Source organism: Patella vulgata, chromosome 9 (genome assembly GCF_932274485.2).
Source record: "Patella vulgata chromosome 9, xgPatVulg1.2, whole genome shotgun sequence".
Lineage (NCBI taxonomy): Eukaryota > Metazoa > Mollusca > Gastropoda > Patellidae > Patella > Patella vulgata.
Genome location: NC_065887.2, coordinates 14,611,990 through 14,638,643, shown reverse-complemented (window position 1 = coordinate 14,638,643; position 26,654 = coordinate 14,611,990). Strand labels below are relative to the sequence as shown.

General features: G+C 37.7%; 2 protein-coding genes across 2 annotated transcripts in view; one reads left to right on the top strand and one right to left on the bottom strand.

Annotated features, from left to right (window-relative positions):
* LOC126831903 (integrin beta-1) overlaps nt 1-6,192 on the bottom strand; it is a 52,417-nt gene extending 46,225 nt beyond the window's left edge. The window contains exon 1 of the mRNA XM_050562563.1: nt 5,944-6,192. The gene's annotated coding sequence lies outside the window, so the exon portion shown is untranslated. The remainder of the gene's footprint in view (nt 1-5,943) is intronic.
* Nucleotides 6,193-12,080: 5,888 nt separating this feature from the next.
* LOC126831908 (polypeptide N-acetylgalactosaminyltransferase 1) lies at nt 12,081-24,975 on the top strand. The gene is made up of 11 exons (XM_050562576.2): nt 12,081-12,464; nt 13,431-13,584; nt 14,539-14,702; nt 14,980-15,144; nt 15,511-15,712; nt 17,164-17,281; nt 17,730-17,924; nt 18,432-18,566; nt 19,435-19,545; nt 22,303-22,434; nt 23,623-24,975. The coding sequence occupies exons 1-11, from the start codon at nt 12,128-12,130 to the stop codon at nt 23,794-23,796; spliced, it is 1,887 nt and encodes a 628-aa protein (XP_050418533.1). The 5' UTR covers nt 12,081-12,127; the 3' UTR covers nt 23,797-24,975.
* The last annotated feature ends 1,679 nt before the right edge of the window (nt 24,976-26,654 follow it).

The window sequence follows — 26,654 nt, the reverse complement described above, 5'->3', positions numbered from 1 at the left end:
TATATTATATGAAATGGAATTTAACATCCTACGTTTTTTATCCAGCCGATCATACACCATGCAGTGTGCTAAGAGGGAGATTTCGAAATTCGGCGGTCAAGGGTCCGTTTACGTGCACGCTAATTTGTACGAGGGACGACCTCGGTTTTCGCACCATGCGAACGACTAGACGCTTGTGCCAGGTCCTTTTGTCCAGAAGTACTGACCAGCGGAACTTTTCTAGACCAACACCAGAATCGAACCCAAGATCTCCAAGTGAGCGACTCAGCGCCATCTGATTCACCGCGGCTTCCTTGCATATCATTTATTGTAGTATATACGGTTATGTATCCCGCTCTATTTCAGGTAGGATATTGTATAGTAATATATGTATGTTTAATGTTAACTTGTATATTAAGATCAACTTGTAGTTTCGTATTTCGCACCCGATAGTAATCCTATTTTAAAAGTTACTGTATATTATACAGATATGACTTGTATTTTATAAGTTACTGTATATTATACAGGACTTGTAGTTTATAAGTTACTGTATTTTATACATACATTGTAGTTAATAAGTTACTGTATGTTGTACATACAAGAATTTATTTATTAGCTTAATAAAACATATTCAAGCAGGGACGTCTAGGCCAGTTTCTGCTCCGAAATTTAAAATACATGTACTATTATTTGATATTATTGCAATTGTTTCACTTGAACGTATACACGATAAATAAAAGGTTCAAAGGTTCAACACACTTTGTGGCTATTTTCAGCCAACAAACTGGAAATGCCATTTGGAGAGAGAGAGAGAGAGAGAGAGATGGGGTTTAGCGTCCACTCGACACAAACTAGGTGATTTAGGGCCTAACACATGGTTCAATTTTATTCCAATAATTCGCTTGCGCGTAGGGGTCTTGAGTATTGGGAGAAAACCCACGAGGTTGGACAGGTGACCCTATTCCTTGTCACGTACAACCGAGAAATCGTATAACAACGCCAGCTGACTCAACGATAGACCTTATGATACAGCGCGCACGTGCTAACCATTCGCCCCCCCCCTCCCACACACACCTCTTGAAGTGTCATTTTGATGTTCTCGTCAACGGTAACATATTGCACACAAAATCTAGACCGATATATCTATATATATTAGGAATATCTAGTATTAATTATTAACTGTGACTAACAGTCATTAATAATTACTGAAAGCAACCATATGAGGTGGATAGATAAATGGTTGATGGTCTATTTGCAACAATATTGTATGTTTGTTTGGCTTTCTGTTTTCAATGGACACTATAGTGTGTCTAGGTTGCAACAGAAAACGTACAGAGAGAGGTTGTGGGTTGAACAAATGGATTTACAAGGAAGTGCTAAATTTTACACATTTCTTACCGACCTTTCGTTTCGTTAGAAACATGAAAATAAATTTGCTCTGTTTGTTCTTTTTTTTTTAAAAAAGAGACTTTCCCCGAAAGCAAGATGTCTTCTTTAGTTCATCGAAGTGCATCAGTAATATGATACTTTCTGAAAGTCAATCCTTTTCTGAACAAGTTAATCATCGGATGGTTTAGTCTAATAATGTAAAATTCATGCTCTATCAATGAATAAAAAAAATAAGTCCAACAAAAAACCGGGAATGTTTTTGTGAAACGCAAATTTCCATGAGTTATTCTATTGGGAACATTGATATTCTTTTGTATTTTGTATTGTAATACAACATGGAGAATATTATCATATTGCTACTTTAATGTTTTTATTTCCACGAGGAATAAACCTGGAGTTCGAGTCTTAAAGCAAGTTTACTCCAATCTACATTCTTGTTTTCCAGATTTAAGGGACGAAAGACCTGCCTATAAGATTCCGTTTGAGTAAAGGCCACACATTATGAACGCCGAATCACTCGTTTCCTCCCACTCGTCTGCTTATTCATGAGTTCGTTTACGTGCACGCAAGTACGGATGGATCTCGGTTTTTCGTACCATCCGTATAAATAGGCACAATCCTTCTGTCATCTGCGCAAGAATTAAAAATGAGAACCGGGCTTGAAAAACCCAGAAGGTTTATCTGAGCCTACGCCGGGTTTCGAGTCCGGGATATTTTGGCCGAGAAGCTAGATACCTATACTAGTCGACTATCGCGCTGAAGATGAATACAAACATGAACGAGATCTACGCAGATAATTCTACATCTACTTTTTTGAGACCGTTACGAACTTCTTTTTTTTTATGTAAATGATAATGTATTTCCAATGTTGCTTGACACTAAAAGAACCCATTCTATCTATCGATTTGTTCTAAGTAATAACTAGTAAAAACCCGATAAGAAATAAAACTCTGATTCATTCTCTTAAAGACGAAATGAAATAAAACTTAGTTTATAATTTCTTGCTCAAAATACAAAAGTACAGCATAAATTATTAGCCATGCGAACTTTCCAAACTTTTGAGAAGTGGTATTAAGTATTCGGCGGCAAACTTATAGTGGCAATAATTGTTATTTGAAAATGTCAGATTACATTTATGTATATGTTTGAATTATTTCAAAATATAGATAAAATTTACTAAGCGACAGACACGTTTACAAAATCAAACTCAAAGAAATGAACAGAGGGATGTTTCATAGAATCAAAGAATCACAGAACTCGGTGAAAGGTTGAAATTAACAATGTTTTAACTTTTAACAGAATTCTACAAACTATATTTTTTAAACTCAGTTGGTCACAGATGAACAGAGGGATGTTTTATAGAATCAAAGAACCAAAGAACTCGGTGAAAGGTTGGAATTAACAATGTTTTAACGGAATTCTACAAACTATATTTTTTAAAACTCAATTGGTCATAGATATCTCTCAACAGCGAAAAACAAAGAAAAATACTAACATTTTAACAATTCCTGCTCGAGGGATGACTTAACATGATATTGCTATTAGCTCATCAATGACATCGAAAAGATTGTTAGAGATGAAATCAAAAATGACATATAGAACTAACGTTTTTTTTCTCTTTATATTTCAAAACACAATCATACAAAAACAATTCATCGAATTCGCTTGTGAATCCCACTGCCACTTGAAAGCTGAAGTTTACAAACACCCCCACCTTTGATTGTAACCGTTACATAAACTATCAACAAAATACTGCATGCTTAAAAGGGGTGATAAAGGTCACTTCCATTTCTAAAATTACATTTGTAAGACAAGATACCAACAAAGAAAGGTTACAGTAACAAAAAACATCACCGAGCGCCATTTATTATCCAATAACCCTTTACACAAACACAACGCAAAGTTCACCCCCTCGCCATTATTGCACTCCTCTGATACTTTCTGATCACGTTTGGGGATTTACTATGTTGTTTGTACATTGAAACCCGTCTCTTTCATACCGTTTGGCTTTACTGAAGCACCAGCAACCTCGTAACATTTAATTAGCGCAAGCATAGTAAATATTTGTTTAGCATGTGATCGTTATAATACGCCACCACATGTTCATTTTCATTCACTTTCGATATAGCCTGCAGGTCTTTACCGATATAAAACAGAAATGAAATCAATTGTGTTGATATTTAATCGCTAGAGTCTTCTCATTAGAACACTGCACTGGTGACTAGAATTGCCTGAGTTCGAATCCAGCTGTTGACCATTAGGGACCGTCAATGTTTCCTATTAGACTCACATCTTCATATCATATACATCTGATAATATTCACCGCATTAGCGTACTTTGTTGAACCACGAAGTTTGCTTTTCGCGCCAATTACATAGATGATTAAGACATAATGTAATTGTACTATTGTTAATAACTTGTTTTAACAAAGTTATAAATGTTTTTTATTTTTAATTCTATGTTTTAAATGTGGTATTTAGCATTCGAGCATACGATAATATCAGCAAATGCAGTCCAGGTCGTAACAGATTGACATTAGGTAGATAGCAGAAACACTGAAGTTGGAAATCGCACCGACCTTCTTCCCTTGACATTCGAAACTCAAAGATAAGCTGCCGAAATCGTCAATATTAAGAGAATTGCGAAAGAGAGAAAGAGAGAAATGGGTTTAACGTCCACTGACACAAACTAGGTTATTTCGGGACTAACATATGGTTGAATTTTATTTCAATAAATCGCTTGTAGGGGTCTTTAGCTGTGGGAGGGAGCCGAAAGACGCACAGAAAACCCACGAGGTTAGACTGGCGACCCTACTATTTGTCACGTTCAAGCGGGGAATCAAAACCACGCCACATAACTCAATGACAGATCTTGTGGTCTAACGCACACGCGTTAACAACCTGCTGGCTACCCAACAGCCCCTCCACCCCACCACCACCTTCTTGTGAACGAGATGTTCAATTTCAATCTGACTTTTAATTTAACCAAGGCCAACCCCATTGATCTAATCAACATAATGCATTAATATCCTTAGGGGATTATGTTATTTATTTAAAAATCACACCGTTGACTTTTCACATAGCACTGACAATCTCTTTAGTCCAGCTAGATTTAAACAATGATCTCATTCAGCAGTGTGACACTCGAACCAAGTAGATCCGATTTAACGGTGTACGGTTCAATTGAAATTCATTCAAGGGAAACGAGTCATCTTATAAATAAATCATAGCATTAATCGTCTTCCGGCGCTTTATATGAATTGTTACTTTTACATACTGAACCACGTTTGTTATAAAAGTCACAATGAAAGCTTACCGTTTCGGGCTGTCTAAGAATAGTATACATATTATAGTACATGTATATACATTGTCTCTGAATGTTATGAAAAGCAGAAACCGTGACCCTCCCACGAATTAGTTAACTGATTCTACAGATTAGAATTGATTATTTCTGAATTTTATTCAAAGCCAAAAACTTGAATGATTTTTGCTGCTGTTGACAACTGGGTTGTGTCTGAAATCTATTTTGCTGAATTAAAAGTTATTCCAACGTAATATTCGAGTTGTGACGTGTGTATACTATAATGATACGGTCCTTTATTTCTATCACATTAATGTCAGATGTTCATGGCGTTTTATGGTTTTCTAAAGCATAAACCATATAGAAACACATACGAAGCATACGTCATTATGTAAACATGTGCATACATTACATACATGTGCTATTTAACTCGTTTAATTCGTCAGTTATGTTTTGTTTATTAACCAGGACGACTAAATCAACTCACGTTATCTGGACTAAATCATCTGTTAATCAGATCTCCCGTAACACCCCCACCGAACGCCACACCCCCAACCTCTCCTCAAGAAATCTACATCTTAGTAACTGTTAAAATAATTTTGATGAATAAGAGCAAATGTATACCAAAAGCCGTTAGTCATAAAATAAACAAAGTTCCCACGCACATGTCCCATATACTGGTATATAATATAATCTTATATATGACAAATTTAGAGCACCTTCCTTGCATGTAAAGCATCAACACTTTCCTAGCATATTTTTAAAGAGGCTTGTCCTTTCTCGACAGCAGTTACGTCAGTTTAAAAAGAAATTGAATTTATTTAACTGAATTCCATCGTTTTAGTTTTATTTTGACACCTACTTATCCCACCGATATGCAAATTACATTTATGTATTGCATGCGTTTCCGCAATGTAAGAAAATGATATACCAGTGGACTAGGTATAAATGTGTTGGAAGAAAATGTAGATATATCGATAAGATTACAATTTAACTTTTTAGAAATAATATTCCAATTTTCCATGACAATCAACATTTAATATTACATGTACAACGACCATTGGATCAGAATAGCACAATAACGTTTCCATTTAACATATATTATATATAGGACCCTTCCCTTACAATACAGCCTATACTAACTTTAGCACACATACATACGTAAACATGCTATAACAGAAACGTGATTCGGCTCAAAACACGACAACACACCTGTTTGCTTTTAACACTGACAATTTATAACACTGTTATTCTATGACATAAAACTTGACTTACCCTATGTCCTCGTAATGATAACAGCCAGGCTGGTTCGTATAAATCCAATATCGTGTGCTAAACCGGCTAAGTAATCCTAAATTTACATCCAATATACACTACATTTTCATATTTCCTTCCAGTTTGGTGACCAATCTGACTACAGTTGCATAGCGTGGTAACTGGAGCGTGTTACATGACCCCGCGGGAGGTCATCTCTACGTTGTAAAGAATGTGACTATTTCGGGGCGTTGGTAACTTTCGTGAAAATAAGCGTACATGCAGTATACACAACGATTATCTTAATCGAGTTGCCTCCCTTCAATCTACCTGTACACGATAATAACCTTAGAAAATGAAATTTACGAGCAATGAGATCAGCAATTTGTATCGAATTCATGCCATCATCAGTATGCATCTTTGTATGGGGGCGTTTGAAATATATTTGACTTTTATCCGCTAACATCTATGCCAACTTCTTTTTCAAATCTACATTTATTTTTAAATGCCTCCAGTTGCTTTCTAAACACCACTCAGTCCTGTTTTGTGTTGAATAGACAAACCCACGTTACATGCATCAGGGGCGGATCCAGGATTTTCAGAAAGGGGGAGTGGGCTTTCTGCCCCGGGCCGACTTGGGAGTGCGAAGCCCGGCCCTCGGTGGGCGGACTGACGGGCAATCAACCAAGTCACCAACCGGCTCGTTTCGGAGTAAATTACGATGGGGATTACTACCATTTTTAAGTTATTTTGTCCTCTTTCCGGCGAAAATATATGGGGCAGGGGATAAGCAGGTCCGGTTTAATATGTCGATCGTAATTGAACTGGTGGAGACTTAGGATTTTTTTCGAAGAGTATCGCCCCAAGAACACGAAGAACAACAAGATGAGTAACTCTTGGGGATCCTGTTCTGGTCCAAAACAAGACAGATATAATATCGGCCTTTTAAACGAATGCGATCATGTTGTCTGCGACAGTTCAATCTCTCGTCGCAAATAAGTCCCAAATTCTTGTTTTATTTCTTTACTATTTAGGCGGCTGGTGGCACGGGGTTTTACAACGAAAAAGTCCTGTTTGTTTCCCAGATTTCCAAATATGTTCCAAAGAATAGAGAAAGATATACGCCCTTTAGAGAGACATAATGATCGAGGACCGAGGTTTTAGTTTAACGTTTGTCGTTTATAAAATATGGTTGACGTATTCACAGTGGAATGTTAAACATACATTATGCAAGAAATAAATCTGCCTATTGCAGGTCTTTCTTTAGAGAGACATAATGATCGAGGACCGAGGTTTTAGTTTAACGTTTGTCGTTTATAAAATCAGGTTGACGTATTCACAGTGGTATGTTAAACATACATTATGCAAGAGCTAAATCTGTTTATTGCAGGTCTTTCTTTAGGCCTGAAATGTTATCTTAATTATTAATTAGACATTAATTAACTTAATCAGACCATAATCAACTCTAGATGTCATCGCTAGCCTGCGATATTTACTGGATTAGGATCCGATTTGCTGCTCAACTTTCATTCATGATTTAATCATGAAATGGATAATCGAGACTACGTTTTTAACCGTACAAACTTTAGTAATGATGATCGGGGCTAGGTCGAAAATTCAATCGCTAAATTCTCGGTTCAGGGTGGATCAATTTGACTGAATATTTCAGCAAATTCTCTTTACATTATCTAGTTTTTAACTACAATAGCGATAACTGCCAGCTCTTTATCTAAACTCCCATAATGTATCATTAATATTTGTATTATTTAATATGTACACGATTGGGAATGTTTTCGCGATTTAACCGGCAGTTATAAGTTTTCCAAATAATGGTAATGAATTTAGAATCTCAACTGTCGTGGAAATGGGGTTTAACGTCCTACTGTTCCGCTCCGAACTGGGCTAATGAAGACGGGCATACGCCATTCAGTGTGCTATGAGGGAAATTTTGCCCGGACAGCGGCACTACAGCCTACTCTTATATCGAATTCCAACTGTCAAGGGATCTTTTACGTGCACGCCAATGTGTGCACGAGACCACGCTTTTTTGTCCCATCCGAACGACTAGACAGCTGTCCTTGTCAGGCACTCCGTCCTGCATTAGTGACAAGGGGGAGCCACGCCGGAAAATCTAGATGAACTTTCTCAGCCAATGCAGGGATCGAACACCCGACTTCCAGGCTAGCGAGCCAGCGCCTTACCCATTTAGCCACCGTTACCCCGTCTTTCACTCAATTACTACTCAAAACAGGGTTAAGTTTTTTGTTGGCATGGTTGCGTTCATACCATCAGCTACTCAGTGGGCATTTGCTGTGAACATCGAAACAAGCCAATGTCACCTCGAAATCATACACTGATATTGTTGTGTTGATTAAGCAATCCCCTGATGAACTAAAATTCTGTTACGACAATTTTTCTGATTTTTAAAGGCATCCACTACAAGATTACGAAATTAGTAGTGGATATTGAAATGCAAATACCTATGCAGGTTGTGAAATGATAAATAGTCATGGACACTTGACATGCTTTGAGAGCATGTTCACAGATGAAGAACTTATCGCCCCAACAGAACCACTGAGATGCACGTGCGACATGCAATAGTGCCATACACGTGGGAGGGTTCGTTGTCAAATTTGACACTTCAAGGAATGGTTGATGAAAACTGCCGCGTGTTGGTTATCCTATCCATGTTTGCTTTCTTATCGGTTCTTGCGTAAGATTTACTGTTTAGCGTATCTTTGCTTTAGTGTGTTACGTTAAATTTGCAATGAGACGTCTTCAACATGATGAACGTCTACGTGCTATTGGCATGCTTCAAATGAGTTCTACACAGCGAGCAGTAGCGAACAGGCTTAATGTGTCACAGCCTGTGATCAGCAGACTGTGGAACCGGTACCAACAAACACACAATGTTGATGATAGACCTCGTTCAGATCGTCCTAGGGCCACTGCACAAGCCCAGGATCGATACATTCGTACACAGGTCCTGCTAAATCGAGAACAAACGGCCAATCAGCTTTTTGTAAACTTGTACCAAGGTACAGGAATTCGAGTTACACCCCAAACGATTAGAAATCGGCTACATGCAGCCCATTTGCATTTGCGACGACCATGTGTTGTGCCTCCATTAGCTCGCCAGAACATGGCAAACAGGCGTCAATGGTGTAGGCAGCGTAGAAATTGGGGTAATCGTCGAAGGGCGCGTGTAATGTTCTCAGATGAATCCATATTTACTCTGGATTTCACCGTTAGGGGTGCTCGCGTTTGGAGGCGTGTAAATGAGCGTTATGCTAACGTTAACGTCAGACAGCATGCGTGGGTCTGTTATGGTGTGGGGAGGAATCACCATGACTGGCAGAACGGACTTGCATATTGTTCAAGGAAGGGTCACTGGTGTGTACTACCGTGACCACATCCTGGCACCGATAGTTCTGCCCTTTGCTCAACGTGCAGGTCGACGTTTCATCTTTCAAGATGATAATGCCCGTGCTCACCGCGCTCGTGTGAATGACTACCTCCAGCGTCATCATATTGTCCATATGCCTTGGCCAGCCATGAGCCCTGACCTTTCCCCTATAGAGCATGTCTGGGACATGATCGGGAGACGTGTTCATCAACGTCAACGTCAACCGACAATACTGCAAGAATTGGCCGTGGCACTGCAAGAGGAGTCGGTCAGATTGCCCCATATCGTGATTGGACGGTTGATTAGGAGCATGTAACGACGAATTGTTGAATGTCTGCGGATTGGTGGAGCAATTACTCATTATTAAGACAAAAATCATAAACGTCCATTTTCACTTTTGACCGTGTATCTCTTTGCGAGTGAAATCGGGCAGTCAGATAAGCCGCCCATATGAACTGTTTATGTTCATGTGTAGGCAATTGGTCGGTTATTAACATACACTGGTTTTCCTCTAATAAAAACAGCAGTGTAATTCCGCAATTTTGTATTATTTCTGAATATCTCCTACTTTTTTGAAGAGTATATAACGAAATGGCGACTGATTGACATCGTAATTAATTAAAGGTACATTATGGGAGATTAGATAAAGAGCTGACAGTTCTCACTATAATAGTTAAAAACTACATAATGCAAAGGGCTTTTGAAGAAAATTTCAGTCAAATTGATCCACTCTGAACCGAGAATTTAGCGACTGAATCTATTTTCGGCCTAGCCTCGATCATCATTACTAAAGTCGGTATTATAAAAAAACATAGCCTCGATTATTCATTATTTGATTTAATCATGAAAGAGCACTGAGCAGCAGATCGGATAATAATCTAGTAGATATTGCAGGCTATAGCGATGACATCGAAAGTTGATTATGGTGTGGATTGTTAATGAATGTGCAATTGTCATATTTAGCGCTGTTTAAATTGGATATTAGTATTACTGAAATGGGCTGACAATTTGTCCCGTTCTTCTTGTATTTCGTATGCATCCACTGTTAAGTGAAAATAACCTTAATGTTTCAAACCTTGAAAAAAAAGCACCGTTTAAGGGCATATAATATGGCTCTATCTTTTGGAATCATGAAATAGACAAAAATGGTTCCAAAAGCAAATAAATGAAATGAAATGAATTGGGGTTTAACGTCCTACTGTTGTTCTAAAAGCACAATGTAATATGAATATATGTAATGATTTATGTTCAATTTTTGAAAACAGTATTTTAATTTGTAATCAGTTATTTTCGGTGAAATATGTGAACAGTTTAAATTGAACACCAGTCGTTTACGTCTGCTTAGTGCATTCTACACGTTTTTTAAATTATTATTTTGGCGTTTGGGAATCAGCCGTTACTAATTACTACCACATTGTGTTGTAGGATATGTTTTTATTTGTTCATTACAAAATGACACCCGAAACCATAGGGTACACGACTCGTCCACTGATTATGAAATGTTATTTGTGTCTTAAATATTGGATATTGTGATCCTATAGTTTTACGGCAAGATAACAACATCAATGTTGATTGAAATTGATCAATATTGAATTCTACTTAGTGTTTTTAATTTCGAATAGTATGGAAAATGTTGCGTTAGAGGCTTAGCTCCTTTAAACACAACTTTGTAAAGGCAACAGCTGAAACGAGAGAGTTTGTAAATATACATTTTATGTGTATTAATACAAAAATTCAATAAAGTACTGTAAGCAAGAAATCGACCGTCTTTTTAAAAGCGAATTATTATCAAGACATGTATTGTCGATCAACACATTGACACTACAAACAAGGCGTAAGGAAGCAGTATGTGAAAACTTGACATGAGTCTTGAAGATTCGTTATCATCACTGGAAGTCAGGATTAAAACTAAATTGTTATGCCACGTGTGTGGGGTTTGTGATCTGAATTGGTTTAAGAAAGCTGAAGTTGTGATAAATTAGTGGTTAACCGTGAACATGTATATGTGATAATGTTAAATATGTGCTAGAACACTTGATACGACTTCTCTTTTGAGGGGCTCACAAATTTTCGGATTTTGTCAAGTATCAATACTGTTGTTTTATTTTTGAAGAATTCGTTCATTAAACTTTTCTTTTGTTGACTAGTGGTTAAAACATTTCGTGGCGTTTAAAATTTATAAAAGAGAACACCCAAAAATAGTTATTCAATAAAACGTATATACGTATATATTTATTCGTAACATTTACGTAGGAGATAGTAATGTTATAATAAGTTTATGACATTAAATAATTTTAATCAACCATATGATGCATATCATTAACCACTAAACTTACATAGCAACAGATGAAATTAGGAAGATTGGGTGTATGCATTAAAATTCAGTATTAAGTATAAATATTAAATATAACGATATAAATTAAGATAAAATATTTAGTATAAAGATTAAGTATTAAGTTAAAGTATAAAGACTAAGCATAAAGGTTAAGTATCAAGATTAAATATAAAGATTAAGTATTAAGATTAAGCATAAAGATTAAATATAAAGCTTAAATATGAAGAATAAGCATAAAGACTAACTATTAAGATTAAGTGCATAGATTAAGTATTAAGATTAAGTTTAACATTGAGTATTAAGGCTAAGATTAAGTATAAAGATTAAGTATACAGATTAAGTATAAAATCAATTATAAAGATTAAGTATAAGCCTAAATGTTAAATATACGTATAAATATTAAGTTTAAGTGTAAAAATTAGGGTAAAAGATTTGTTTAATAGTATTAACTGGTTATATTAAACATGATCAGACTTTATTCCTATATGTTCTATTTGAACATCACAGTTTATATTGTAACATTTTATTTTATGTACTTGTTGATGTCTAACTACAAAGCAAGTTCAGGTATACACTTTAAAAAGCAATTACGTGACACCAATCAAATACCTGTATCAAAATTAAGATCAAGCACACCCTTGCAAAATGAAGTGGAACGTGATTTGAAAGAAAGGAAAAGCAACGAGTTCTGGGTACAGAATAATATTAAAGGCTATTCAAAGATTAGAAGCAATGACAGTAGTACCGATGATTTGATGTATTCTATGCCCGTTTTAAAAGAAAGGGATTTAAACGGGCCAGGTAATACTAATTTGAACACTGTTTGATCAATGGCAAAAATTATGCTATTTTAACTTTATAACGAAATGCAATGAAAGAAAATGGTTTTAACACCTAGTGTTTTGCACAGAATGGGCTAATGAAGACTTGCATACGCCATGCAGTGTGATATGAGGGGAATTTTACCCGGGCAGCGGCACTACGGCCTACTCTTATATCGAATTCCAACTGCCAGGGATCTTTTACGTGCACGCCAATGTTTTTTATCCCATCCGAACGACTAGACAGCTGTACTTGCCAGGCCCTCTGTCCTGCACCTCTGACAAGGGGAAATCACGCCTGAAAATCCCGATAAACTTTCTCGGTCAATACCTTGAGCGCGAACCCGCTACCGCCAGACTAGCGAGCCAGCGTCCTACTCACTTAGCCACCGTGGCTCCTTATGCTTTATAACTGAACAAAGATAAAAAAGGATTTAATATCTTACCGCTCTGCCCCAAACAGGTGAATGAAGACGGGCATACATGGCACAGTGTGCTACACGTGTTTTGAATACCAAGTGTCAATCGTCCTTTTACGTGCCCAACAACTCGTCCATGGGATCTCGGTTTTCGATGCCATTTGAACGACTAAAAGCTGCTCTTTGCTCTACTGACAGGGCTCACCGGAGAATCCCTATGAACTCTCTCGGCCTTCACTTTGATCGAACTCTTGACCTCATGCTTAGTGAGCTACCGCATTACTCACTGAGCCACCGTAACAAAAGCAGGCAAGTTCAATATCAATGTAGGGTCTATAAGTGTTTGTAGAAGATTTGTACCAAAATCGCAAAACGGAATAAACTATATATAATCAATTGTTCAGCATCATTTCTACACACTTTAAGACACTAAATGAAATAATCAGACGTTAAACTCCTTTCCGTGTCATTTGAGTTTATATAAATTGACATCATAAATATGGATTATAAAATGAACTTCTTTTAAGGTGAAATGGGAAAAGCTGTTATAATAGATGAGAAGAATTTAACTACAGAACAGAAGATTTTATGGAAAGCCGGTTGGGACAAAAACGCTTTCAATCAGTATGTTAGTGATATGATATCAATTGAAAGATCTTTACCAGATTATAGATGGCCAGAGTAAGTGTAATCCTTGTTCAATTGAACTCTCAGTCAGAAAGGTTCGACTGACAGTCTAAAGTTTAAAGGGTCGAGAATGTTAAGTGTTATACTTCATGGTAGTAGATAGTCCAGATTATCTTTTCATATGTATTTTAATTTGAATTTTGCATATCTATCCATATACAGATTATCTAACCTACATTTGACTACTTAATCTTACGCAATTAAAATAGTAATCATAATATTTAGCCCCTAATATTCAATTCAATTAATGGGGAGGGGGGCTGCTTAACATAGCATTCAATTTTCCATTTACTAAATTGAAACAACCAATTTCCAACCTGTACTAGAAGGGACTATGATATAACAAAATGTTACCTCAAACTTGTACTAGGAACTATGGCTACAATCTCCACTCTCTAACCTGTACCAACAAGACCTATGACTATAATCTCCTACCTGTAAGTAAAACACATGGCTAGAATCTCTAACCTGTACCAATAGGACCCATACCTACAATCTCCAATCTGTGCCAAGGCTGCGGAAGGGGGGGGTCGTTTACTACAATCTATAAATTGTACCATCTCCAACCTATACCAATAGGACCCATGACTACAATCTGCAGCCACAACCAGTAGGACCCATGACTACAATCTCCAACCTGTATCAATAGGACCCATAACTACAATCTGCAGCCACAACCAGTAGGACCCATGACTACAATCTCCAACCTGTATCAATAGGACCCATGACTACAATCTGCAGCCACAACCAGTAGAACCATGACTACAATCTCCAACCTGTATCAATAGGACCCATGACTAGAATCTGCAGCCACAACCAGTAGGACCCATGACTACCCCCTCCAACCTGCATCAATAGGACATATGACTACACTCTCAGATCTGTACCCGCATGGTCTATACCTAGGCATTAAATCTTTCATTCTCTTTATTTTATTACGATATACAGATGTAAGAATATAACGTATGAGAATCTACCGCAAGTGAGTGTTGTTATACCGTTTGTTAATGAAAGTTGGTCAACATTATTGAGAACAGTCCACAGCGTATTAAACAGATCACCACCACATCTGTTAAAGGAGGTTGTTCTTTGTGATGATGCTTCTTCTATGGGTAATAGAATCGACTTTATATCTCTTTTTTTGAACAAAGGATGATTGATGAAAACGAAGTATTAGCTCTAACCCCTTAAATTCAAATACAAACTATGTTTTCATCGTCTATAACATGTACTTGCACAATCTGTCTGCATCCGGCTTGTGAGACTGAACACAGTTATTCCTCTAACCTATATAAACCAATGAAAGTCCAGATAGTTTAGGAGTTCGACAAACAGATACATGCTTCTATTTTTAATTCCATGTAATTTTGTGATCTGATTTCTGTTTAGAACACCTTGGCAAGCCTTTAGATGATTACGTGGCGTTATTTGAAAAAGTATCCGTTCAAAGATTAAAGAACCGAGGAGGATTGATAAATGCCCGAATCCTGGGCTTCAACCATTCTACGGCACCCGTGGTTATTTTTCTCGATTCGCATTGTGAAGTTACAACAGGTAGGTTGCTACAAATCGAAGCATCAATAAGACATATATTATGTTCTACAGCCCAAGAACCTAGCTTTGAGCTATTTCGCCGTGTTAAGGGGAAGAAACTCGTCAATCACAAGTCTACGGCTGCAGACCACCAATTACTTTCTCCGTTCTCGGTATACCGTCAACCTAGTTCAACCCAGTGAAAATGTTACAAGAGACAAGAAGTAATATTTATTAAACTCGATAGGAAAGCAGTTAGTGGTATGCTTCCATATCAAAATTGATGGAAAACAGATTTCCGAGCCTGTAAACGGGTTACAATTTCACACTAACTTGAATTAGTTTATACGTTCAACAAAAATTAATTAATGATCATATCGTCTCTAGGTTGGCTTGAGCCTTTACTAGACCGAATCAAGAATGATGATAAAACGATTGTCACAGCTGTCATGGATATTATTAATGCTGAGGACTTTCATGTCCAAACTTACAATATAGAGCAAACTATACCAGTTGGAGATCTGGAATGGACCATGTTTTTCAAATGGAAACAAGTTCCTGTGGGCAAACCCAGGATAAAGCCAGTGAAGTAAGTATTTTAAAACCATACATATAATTTCTTATTAAAGGTCCTACACCTCTATTCTTTGGAATCTAAAATGGACGAAAATGGGTCGAAAAATACATAATATGCACTCATTTCTTAAAATTTGTATTGTAATTTCTAAGTAGTTATGTTCGGCGAAATACGTCCAAATTGAAATGAAATGGGGTTTAACGTCCTACTGTTCTGCTCCTATACTGGGCTAATGAAGACGGGCATACGCCATACAATGTGCTATGAGGAAAATTTTGCCCGGGCAGCGGCACTATCGCCTACTCTTATATCGAATTCCAACTGCCAGGGGATCTTTAACGTGCATTCCAATATATACACGGGACCTCGTTTTTTCGTCTCATCCGAAGGACTAGACGACAGCTGTCCTTGTCAGGCCCTCCGTTCTGCACCACTGACAAGGGGAAACCACGTCGGAAAATCTGGATGAACTTTCTCGGCAAATGCACGTCCAAATTGAATGACATTCATTTGCTTCAGGTTAGTTCAGTCTACATGGGGAGTACAGTTTAACGTTTCACTTCCACTCTCACGTTTTGTCTTGGTTACAATAAAATGTTTATTGTGTCTTAAATATTGCATATCGGTAGGTCATATTTTCATGGTAAGATACCAACATAAATATTGATTGAAATAGACAAATAGCAAACACTAAGTAGTGTTAATAGTGTCAAAGATTATGGATAGTGTTGACTTAGAGATTTAGCTACCTTAAGCTGCGTCAAATCGATCCTATTTGAGTGCGTTGGCCAGCACCTTTTCGGACAATAATAAGACACAGTGTACGAAGAGTACATTCCGTTTTTGTACGCATTATACAAGCTGATTTGTTACTGAATTATAAACTGTACATACATCTTCTGGTACACACATCTTAGCAGTATTAAGTAAAACAATCTCACTTGTGGGAGATGTAAGCTGCAAAGAATTGTAGGGGATACTCGATTGTCAGTCCAGAACGTTCCGAATTGACAGAATAGCAATCGAGTGACGCGGAATTCAGTCCTGTCACAGTTCTGTCAGTCCCGACAACGGAGGTGGTGTGAGTAGAATCGTGATGTAATTAAACCTAATGAATATGTTTCAGCTGTAATGGTTGGTTGAGATATTTTCTCATGCAGTCAGCGCATGCGTTCTAGCCCAAAATCCCATTTTTACTCGATTGTCACTATTTTTGGGTTTGACAGAATTCAATTCAGGAACGTTCAATCGAGCATCCCCAGAATGTCAAAAATTGAAACCCCGAGTGTCCCAAAAAGCAGAATCTCGGCGTGAATATCTTTTACAAATCTGTAGTGTAATTTACGTACCTACTCAAAGTCCTATTATTGCCTTAAATTTCAAATTGAATTAATTTCTCCGAAGATGTTCCTCATGCTTTTAATACTGACTCATCTATAAAAATGTTTCTACCCCATTTACAGAAGCGCCACCCTAATTGGTTGTTTTATCGGTGTCAGTAGAACATTTTTTAAATATATCGGGATGTTTGATCCAGGTTTCTTCATTTGGGGTGGTGAAAACTTAGAGCTATCGTTTAAGGTAAGTGTACAGACTTTCTGACTAATCTTTGGGGCACAAATTACAGGATTTGACCCCGTTATATAATTGGCGGTCCATTAAGTATGGGTGGTGAGGAAGGGGAAAGGTCAGCTCGGACGTCGTCGCAGTTACATGTAATAATTCAAGTGCCTGTTTTGATCCATACGCGTTAAAACCAACCCGAAATATTTACTAATAACAGATCAAATTTGGATGGTCTAAGAGATCAAGCCGCGGACAAAATAAATGTGCCATCTTTTAGTTTGTTCCACCGTCCAAAATTTTCTGAATCCGCGACTCTCTGGGGTCTCGTATACACCATCGGCAGCATTTTGAAGACCCCCTTGGCAGTTGGAAACGGCACACTGCGCCATTCCTTACTTCTTAACCCAGTTGGTGCAGAAAAGTAAAACATTAAACCATATTCCATAAATTGTTCTCATTAAAGGCTTGGATGTGTGGTGGTTGTGTAGAGACGGTGCCATGTTCTCATGTAGGGCATGTTTACAAAAGTCGACTACCATATGCATGGAATGGACAACAAGAGGGCTCGGTGATAGAAAGGAACCTTCTGAGACTAGCAGAGGTGTGGTTAGATGATTATAAAGAATTCTTTTATCAGATTGTAGGGCCTGAACGAGTTGTAAGTGACTTATTAAGTATATTTATAAATATCTGTGTATCATTTTCATTTTTCGGAAAAAAGCAGATTCTCCACGTCTTTATTAGTGCTATTATGTACTGAAATTAATTATTTAGCATTCGATTGAGAAAACAAACTTAAAATATCAACTACCAGATAACCTCTTGGCTTGGATTCAATATCCTTAAAAGAGACCAAGCAATTGAATTGCGATATACGAGTCATAATGAGTAGAATGATATGTTTATCTTTATAACGTATCCATTAAAATGCACAGAAGTTGAACACATAAATATGAGTTTATCGCATAGTGTAGCCTTCAGCAGACTTTGATGGCAAGATCTTTACTTAAAGATCTGTGGCAAACATGCGTTTTAATTGAAGATATTTGAAGACACAAGAAGATAATTTATAATTATTCAACATCCGATACCACCTCTCATTTACATCGAAAGATCACGCGACTTAAATGTTTTGTAAGGTTTTTATACGTTTCATTCTTTTTAGTCTGAGATCAACGCTGGAAATTTCAGTGACCGGGTGGCTTTAAGACAAAATCTTGGATGTAAAAACTTTTCTTGGTACCTACAACAAGCTATCCCGGACGTATTCCTTCCGTCGGAATGCCATGGATGGGGACCTGTAAGTTATTTTAAACTGATAAACATTGCTACTCATGCCGGATTTTTCAAAACAAACTCTAACATGTGTATGGTGGTGTGCTTGGGTGCTTGTGGGTGTGTGGGTGTGTGTGTGTGTAGGGGGGGGGACTAGTCAATTAGATTTCGACCCCACATTTGCACGTGAAGGAGCAGGGTCGCCTACCTAACCTCCTGGGGGTTTTCCTGGGTCCTCCGGATTTCCTCCCACTGCTTAAGACCCCATACGCGCATGCGAATTATTGAAATAAAAATGTACAATGTGTTTTTCCCAAAAATAACTTAGTTTGTGTCGAGTAGGCGTTTAACGTCAACTCTCTTTCTCCTGTACAGGGAAAGGAATTGGTGGTCTGTATCCTACTGATTATACAGAGTTGTCCCCCTTGTACATTACACCCATCCCGTTTGTTTATTTCGCCCAACTCTTTCTCGCACTTCTGTGAAACCAAACGTTTTCTGCAAATAATTCACCTCACACCCAAACCGGTTCATGTATTTCAATCAACATGTTTGTATTTTTCGGTTAATTTACAACGTTCCTTAGATATACCGGACACATTAGATATTCTTAGATATGTTGTCAGATAATAGGAATGTCAACCATAACAATACAAGTTCCAGTCAAGATTGTGCGTATGGTCATTCGTTTTTAGCGATTTCTCTTTGTAAAAGCCCATTAACGTGTTCACTAAAACCCAGCAACAGTAATTTTATTAAAATCAATCATTAAATGGATAATTTGAAGTTTAATAGAATTGAAATACTTTTATATGATTCTAACATAAAGTAGTCGGATGTAATTCGACGTACCATTGATTTATATGAAATCACATATGTCCATGTTTCAACAGATAAAGAATCAACTGTATCCTGATGTTTGCATAGATCAAAATGATAATGAAAGTAACCTGAAAGGCAGTATTATCAGAGGCGCGCGATGTGGCAAGATGATGTACCAACAGGTGAGAAAATGAAATGAAATGGGGTTTAACGTCCTACTGTTCTGCTCCTATGCTGGGCTAATGAAGACGGGCATACGCCATACAGTGTGCTATGAGGGAAATTTTGCCCGGGCAGCGGCACTATCGCCTACTCTTATATCGAAATCCAACTGCCATCCGAAAGACTAGACAGCTGTCCTTGTCAGACCCTCCGTCCTGCATCACTGACAAGGGGAACCACGCCGGAAAATCTGGATGAACTTTCTCGGCCAATTCAGAGATCGAACACCCGACCTCCAGGCTAGCGAGCCAGCGTCTTACCCACTTAGCCACGTGATCCCCGGTAACAGGTGAGAAAACATATATATCTAAACAAAATGAGTTGCTCTATATAACTCAGGAGATAGGTATCGATCTTTAAGTTACCCCACCCCACCCCCACACCCAAAGGAAATACCAACAAAATAACAAACCAGTCCCAACAATAACGTTTAAGCTACGACCCCCCACCCCAAGGAAATACCAACAAAATAACAAACCAGTCCCAACAAAAACGTTTATTTCAGTGTACATACGTATAGAAACCAATACGAAGATATGAATGTACAAGTATGTAACTTTTATGTGAATGTACTTGAATTTCTAAAAATAACATTTTATAGGAAAAACCAACAATCTTATGTTTTATGTAGTTCCTTATGTGTATTTATGTTCCTCATGAACGACATAGTACTTTTCCAACTTTCCTGCTTGATTATTTGAATTCTATTGATGCAGTTAACGTTACTTGAATAAATTTTTATAAAATTTGGTTCATAGAGGAAAATAGTATAATAGGATTTTTTTTATACGCCCACATTTTCATGTGGACGTATATTGTCGTCGCCCCTGTCAGTCCGTCGGTCCGAAGTCCACAATTGCTTGTGGACGCTCTAGAGGCTAAAGTTAATATCCGATTTTAAATTTATACACAGTATTTAAGGTCATGAGATGAAGTAGCCTATTCATTTTCAGCTATTTCCGATAATAACTGCCAGAGTTATGGCCCTTGATCACTTCAAAAAATCTTGTGGACGCTCTAGAGGCTAAAGTTAATATCCGATTGACTTCGTCATGAGACGAAGAAGCCTATTTGATTTTCAGCGATTTCCGATAATTACTGCCAGAGTTATGGCCCTTGATCACTTTGAAAAATTTTAAAATCTTGTGGAGGCTCTAGAGGCAAAAGTTCATATCCGATAATTACTGTCAGACTTTAAATTTATACGCAGTGTTTGAGGTCACGAGACGAAGAATCCTATTGAAGTTTAACGATTTCCGATAATTACTGCCAAAGTTATGGCCCTTGTTAACTATGAAACATCTTGTGAAGCTCTAGAGGCTTATTTTATCATCCAATTGACTTCAGATTGATACACAGAGTTTAAGTTCTTGAAACGAACAAGTATATTGATTTTCAATGAATTTTGATAACTTGAACAGATAAATCCATGATATTAAATATTTCGTATACTAAACGTTAGCATGGGGCAGAAATTTATAAAAACCAAACAAATTCTAATGATTTTCCGATAATTACATGATGAGTTGTTACTCTTAATTCGATTTTAGTGTATTATAAATGTTTCATTACTGAAAAAATAAAAATATGCTGCCCTTGTTGACTGCCCGGACGATTTAGCTGCTGTGGGCGTATGTTTCGTTGTCTGGCAACCTATCTTTTAGCTTGTGGCCCCTCTGGAGGTCACAATTATTATCCGATTTTAAAATCCATTTGATTATATCACCGTAATGAAGTTTGACTTTGAATTTCGTGAAAATCGGACCAAAACTGCCGGACAAAATGACCACCGCTTGTACGCGAATAGTGCAAAAATATGGTATATCAAGGTTCTGGACCCTGTAGAGGTCACAATTTTGATCCGATTTTGATAAAACTTGCAATCCTAAGATCATGGTTGCTCTCCATATTCGCGCATATCGGAGCGTAACTTTCTGAATTATGTCCCCTGATTGTACGAAAAATCACGTTGCCGATATTGGCGCATATCGGATGGTAACTTCCTGAATTATGGCCCTTGATTGTTCGAAAAATCGCTTTTTGTTTAGCTTGTTCTCTATCCATCTCTTGCAAAATGTGGGCGTATTCAACCTGGCAGCCGTTGTTGTTTTTATCCAAAAGTATATGTGTAAAGATAATGATAATTAAAAGAGCCTAATAATTCCATAATGAATTTAATATGTAAGCTTTTACAGAGCGTTAACCTCTGAGTCTGTCGTTGATGTCTTAGCCCGTGCATTATTCCTCGGTTATCTGAAACACTAGAGTTGGTTTATTTATAGTTTTGCGTTTCATCTCTCTATGGGGTGACTCGGTGGCACGTGTTCTATCCCCTTGTTGGCGGAGAAAGTTCCCGGTTCCACATTGTCAGTTGTGCCGGACTGAGGGCCTGGCAAGTGGCAACGTATAGTCGTACGGCTTGAACGAAAAAAGAGGTCCCGTGTACAAATTGGTATGCACGTAAAAGCACATTTGACAGTTTGAATTCGATATAAGAGCAGGCTAAGCCGTAGTGTCTCTGTCCGAGCAAAACTTTAATCATAGCGCACTGTATGGCATATGCCCGTCTTGTCTATATTGTCACGGTAAGCTAAGATCATCAATATTGGTTGAAATAGACACATATTATTTTCATATTCGTCGAAGGTTGTAAATAATATAGAGTCAAACTCTATGTTTGGCTACTCTCACTTAAATTCATCATTCATCTATTTTAGCAATGGTATCACTGTCACAATCAAACGATTCGTCGAAAGCGGGCATGTTGGGTACCTACAGATAAAAATACTAGCATTGCTTTTGATTTTTGTAATGTGGAAAAACAAGATTTCCAATGGGAGTATAGAAATGTGAGTACATTGTTCTTCCATATACAGTTATACCTCGTTAACTCATGCCGTATTAAAATCAACCCATATATTTAGTGATTTTATTTAATTAGAAATGGATTATGTAAGAATTCGATATAGGTCTGGTTGTTCTTGTTATAATAATTCAAAAATATATAATGGAAAATTTTGGGTTTTGTTATGAGTGTTTGGAGTTATGACAAAATGTAGCGGTAATTGTTTAAAATCGACCTCGAATGTTGTACCTGAACAAGCTGCGAACTGAACCCCCCAAAATGGCATCGAAGATAACCGCGGACCCCCACCTTCAGATATAGTAATACGGACATTTATTTTAGAGGAGCATTCACTCAACAAAGAGTGAAATTAAATTAAATATTTTTGAAATTTGAAATTATCATTGTTAACAGTGCTATATATTTAATCACGCTATTTTACCGAGATTTAGCCTAATAGTTTGGATGCAGCTATGGAGGGGGATCACGGTGGCTAAGTGGGTAAGGGGCTGGCTCGCTAGCCTGGAGGTCGGGTGTTCGATCCCTGCATTGGCCGAGAAAGTTCATCCAGATTTTCCGGCGTGGTTCCCCCTTGTCAGTGATGCAGGACGGAGGGCCTGACAAGGACAGCTGTCTAGTCATTCGGATGAGACGAAAAACCGAGGTCCCGTGTACACATTGGCGTGCACGTAAAAGATCCCTTGACAGTTGGAATTCGATATAAGAGTAGGCCGTAGTACCGCTGTCCGGGCAAATTACCCTCATAGCACACTGTATGGCATATGCCCGTCTTCATTAGCCCAGTTCGGAGCAAAACAGTAGGACGTTAAACCCCATTTCATTTCATTTCATTTCGCAGCTATGGAGGGTGTGGCGCCAGGCAGGGTAAGCTTACTCTTCCGGACACCTGTTACCACTGTTTGTCGTGTATTTTGTACACGGTGAACAGACCATATGCTGATTACACTATTTTGCCTTATTACACTATTTTGCCTATACCGTTTTTTTTAGGACTTCGAATTTTGTCTAATGGTTTGGATTGTTCGTACTTTGTTTTATTTTATTTTTATTACATATATTTAAAATGTCTTCCTTTCTCATATGTCTCAGTACTAGTAGACATGAAATCACCAAACGTAATTTTCCAACAAATAGTATTTATTTAGCATTGTTTGTTTGTTGTTTTGTCCAGGATAACACCATATACAGTGTCTATGTCCAGAAATGTGTTGAAATGCAGCCAGACCAGAAAACTATAAAATTAGCACGATGTAGTGATACAACTAACCAGAAATGGACTTGGAAGCGAGGACCCCCTCCCGGACCTTTACCTGACTGGAAGAAAAAACATCAACTATCCAACTGAAAATTTAATTTGTCATCTTCATCTTTGTTCTTAAAAACAGTTTTAAAAAAAGGGGATTATTTCTTTTAATTCACGCACATTCCCAAATTATTCTTCGTTAGCTACAACAGCGCACTACGACTGTTCAATTCACTCAGATTAAATTGAAATCAACAAAGACCCGCAGCGTCCGTGGTTGATACCGTCTGATTAAATTACAGATCTGATTACGTTCTAGATAGAATTAAATGGGTTTTTTTTACCTCTCGTAAATAAACGACATCTTGTATTTGAGGAATGAATCCAGGGCAAGCCCATTCACTGATTTACTTACCTGACAACCTATAGGACATTGTCATTCAAACAATAATCTTGAATCTGATTCGCTGTAAATCAAACCCGGTAATCTATTATAACATCTGAAGAGTAAACGGTTAGTTTATGAATTGGTGTATATCAGAATGAAGAAGTAAACGTGGTATATATTTATCTACCGTAAACATGGGTCATCAACTATGTCCGTCTTTCTGCTGAGCAGTTCATACCAATGATTAAAATATAGCCAAGCACTGATAATACATTTATCTTATTTTAACAAATATTATAACATCTAAAGAGTAGACGGTTTATGAATTGGTGTATATCAGAATGAAGAAATAAAATTGTTATATATTTATCTACTGTAAACGTGGGATAGTGTCCGTCGTTCTGAAATGAAATGAAATGAAATGGGGTTTAACGTTCGACTTTTCTGCTCCGACGGCCAGGAGTCATTCAGTGTGCTATGAGGAAAATTTTGCCCGGACAGCGTCACTACGGCCTGGTCTTATATCGAATTCCAACTACCATGGGATCTTTTACGTGCATGCCAATGTGTACACTGGACCTCGGCATTTCCTCCAATCCGAACGACTAAACGTTGTCCCTTTCAGGCCCTTTGTCATGCACCACTGACAACGCCGGAAAGTCCCGATGAACTTTCGCTGCCAATTCAGGGATCGAGCACGCGACATCCAGGTTAGCCAGCATCCTACCCGCTGAGTCACAGCGGCTGCTGCCCATCGTTCTGCTGAGCAGTTCAAAACATTGACAAACCAAGCACTGATAATACCAACACAATACTAAATGAATTTTACTACCACAACTCTGTAAAAGGAGGAAGACCACCATTAAATTTCACCATCTCGGTTGCATTTAATGGCCGCCATATTGAAAATAAGTATAGCCTACTATTTGTTATAGGGGTCTCATCTGTTTTAAAGTTTTCATGCACAAATAGAAAATAAACATTTTCAATATCATCAGATATAAAAATTCTCGGAGTATACTTATTGTTTTCGACTAAAATGTAGGAACTAAAATGACGGTCAACCAGCTTCGTATTCTCAAGCGGAGTTAATTGTAGACTGAAAGCGTAAGTTTCGTATGTCATTTAGGTTATAGAGATTACGATCTCCAGAATGTTAAAAATGTTATAGGTCAAGAAATGCCATAGATTTAACGTTAAATGCAATGGGAATAATAGTCCAAATTGAGAACTGGAGTTATCCCCCCTATTCTTTTATTTGGAGAGCTGAATCCGAATAATTTTGTTCGAAAATTAAGCGGAGGTCTCCCTGATTTACTACAGTTAGTTTCATTTTTGGCTTACTGCGGAACACACAAAATCAGTTATTTGTTTGTGTGGTGAAAATGGCTTTGAGTAAAGAAAGTTTACATGGGCAGGCGTCACCTAAATACGAACACACGCCTTGTGCTAACATGGTCAAGGGGTTACACAGAATAGCGACGCCCTCGCGAACGACAGGCCCAGGTCATAATGACGGTATTTTTACATTACGATAAACATGACAATTATTCGTCACGTACTATAAGACAACACCCAGACTAACCTAGAAATGTGATGAGGTTGTGCTTTGTATTAAGCCACCCACCATAGCAACTATAATATGAAAAATCCTCTCTTGCGAGATACATTGCCGGTGCGTTCAAAATCCAAAATAGTCTTGATTATTTTGTCTCAAACATTTCTGATTAAAAAAATAATAGATATTTACACGAACTGAAAACTTGATGAAACATACTTTGCGTTACCAAAGTAAGAGTCAAAGAAATGGACACGGTTGCTATCTCAAAGAACTCGATATTGTCATGTATCGGACAGAAATTTCATTGATTATGGCCGCTCATAGTACGAAAAATCGTGTTTTTAGCTTGTGATCACAATTTGTACCCGAATTCGATGCAACTTAAAAGTATGTTTATAAACCAAGTATCTCATTTCCTTTCGATATTGGCGGGCCCTAACTCCTGGATTATGTGGAATTAAATTATGAAAATTTGAATCGCACAATACCAACTTTGCTGAATTACTTTCGGAGTTTGGCTCTTAACACAGTGCTTAAGTTCATGGCATGTAGAATCCTATTGTTTTTCTACGATTCCAGATAATTATTGCCAGGTGTATAACACTTTGAAATTTCTTGTGTACGCTCAAGAGACCAAAGCTATCATTCGGATGACTTTAAATTCACTGTAAGAGGGAATGAGACGGCTATTGATTTTCAACGGTTTTCAATAACTGCTGCCATCTTCTTTGATTGGCATTTAGTAATTGAACATATTAACACAAGGTACTTTGGCATCGAATTCTAACTGTTAAGGGTTATTTTACGTGCAACCCGAACGACTATAAATTGTCCCTTGCCAGGCTCCCCGACCTTCACCACTGACAAGGGGGCGGGGCGGGGCGGGGGGAGAGGTGCACACACCGAGAAATTCCGACTAACTTTCTCGGTCAACAGAGGGATAGAACATGGGACCCCTTTACGAGCCAAAGTTACATTCACTGAACCATCAAATAACCACATATGATGATA

What these genes read in the sequence shown, in the direction of transcription:
- LOC126831908 (XM_050562576.2), top strand. Translation starts at nt 12,128, where the DNA reads ATGATCAGACTTTATTCCTATATGTTCTATTTGAACATCACAGTTTAT. An exon ending in CCAGATTATAGATGGCCAGA is followed by an intron (nt 13,585 to 14,538) that starts GTAAGTGTAATC and finishes TACGATATACAG; the next exon opens with ATGTAAGAATATAACGTATG. An exon ending in CCCAGGATAAAGCCAGTGAA is followed by an intron (nt 15,713 to 17,163) that starts GTAAGTATTTTA and finishes CCCCATTTACAG; the next exon opens with AAGCGCCACCCTAATTGGTT.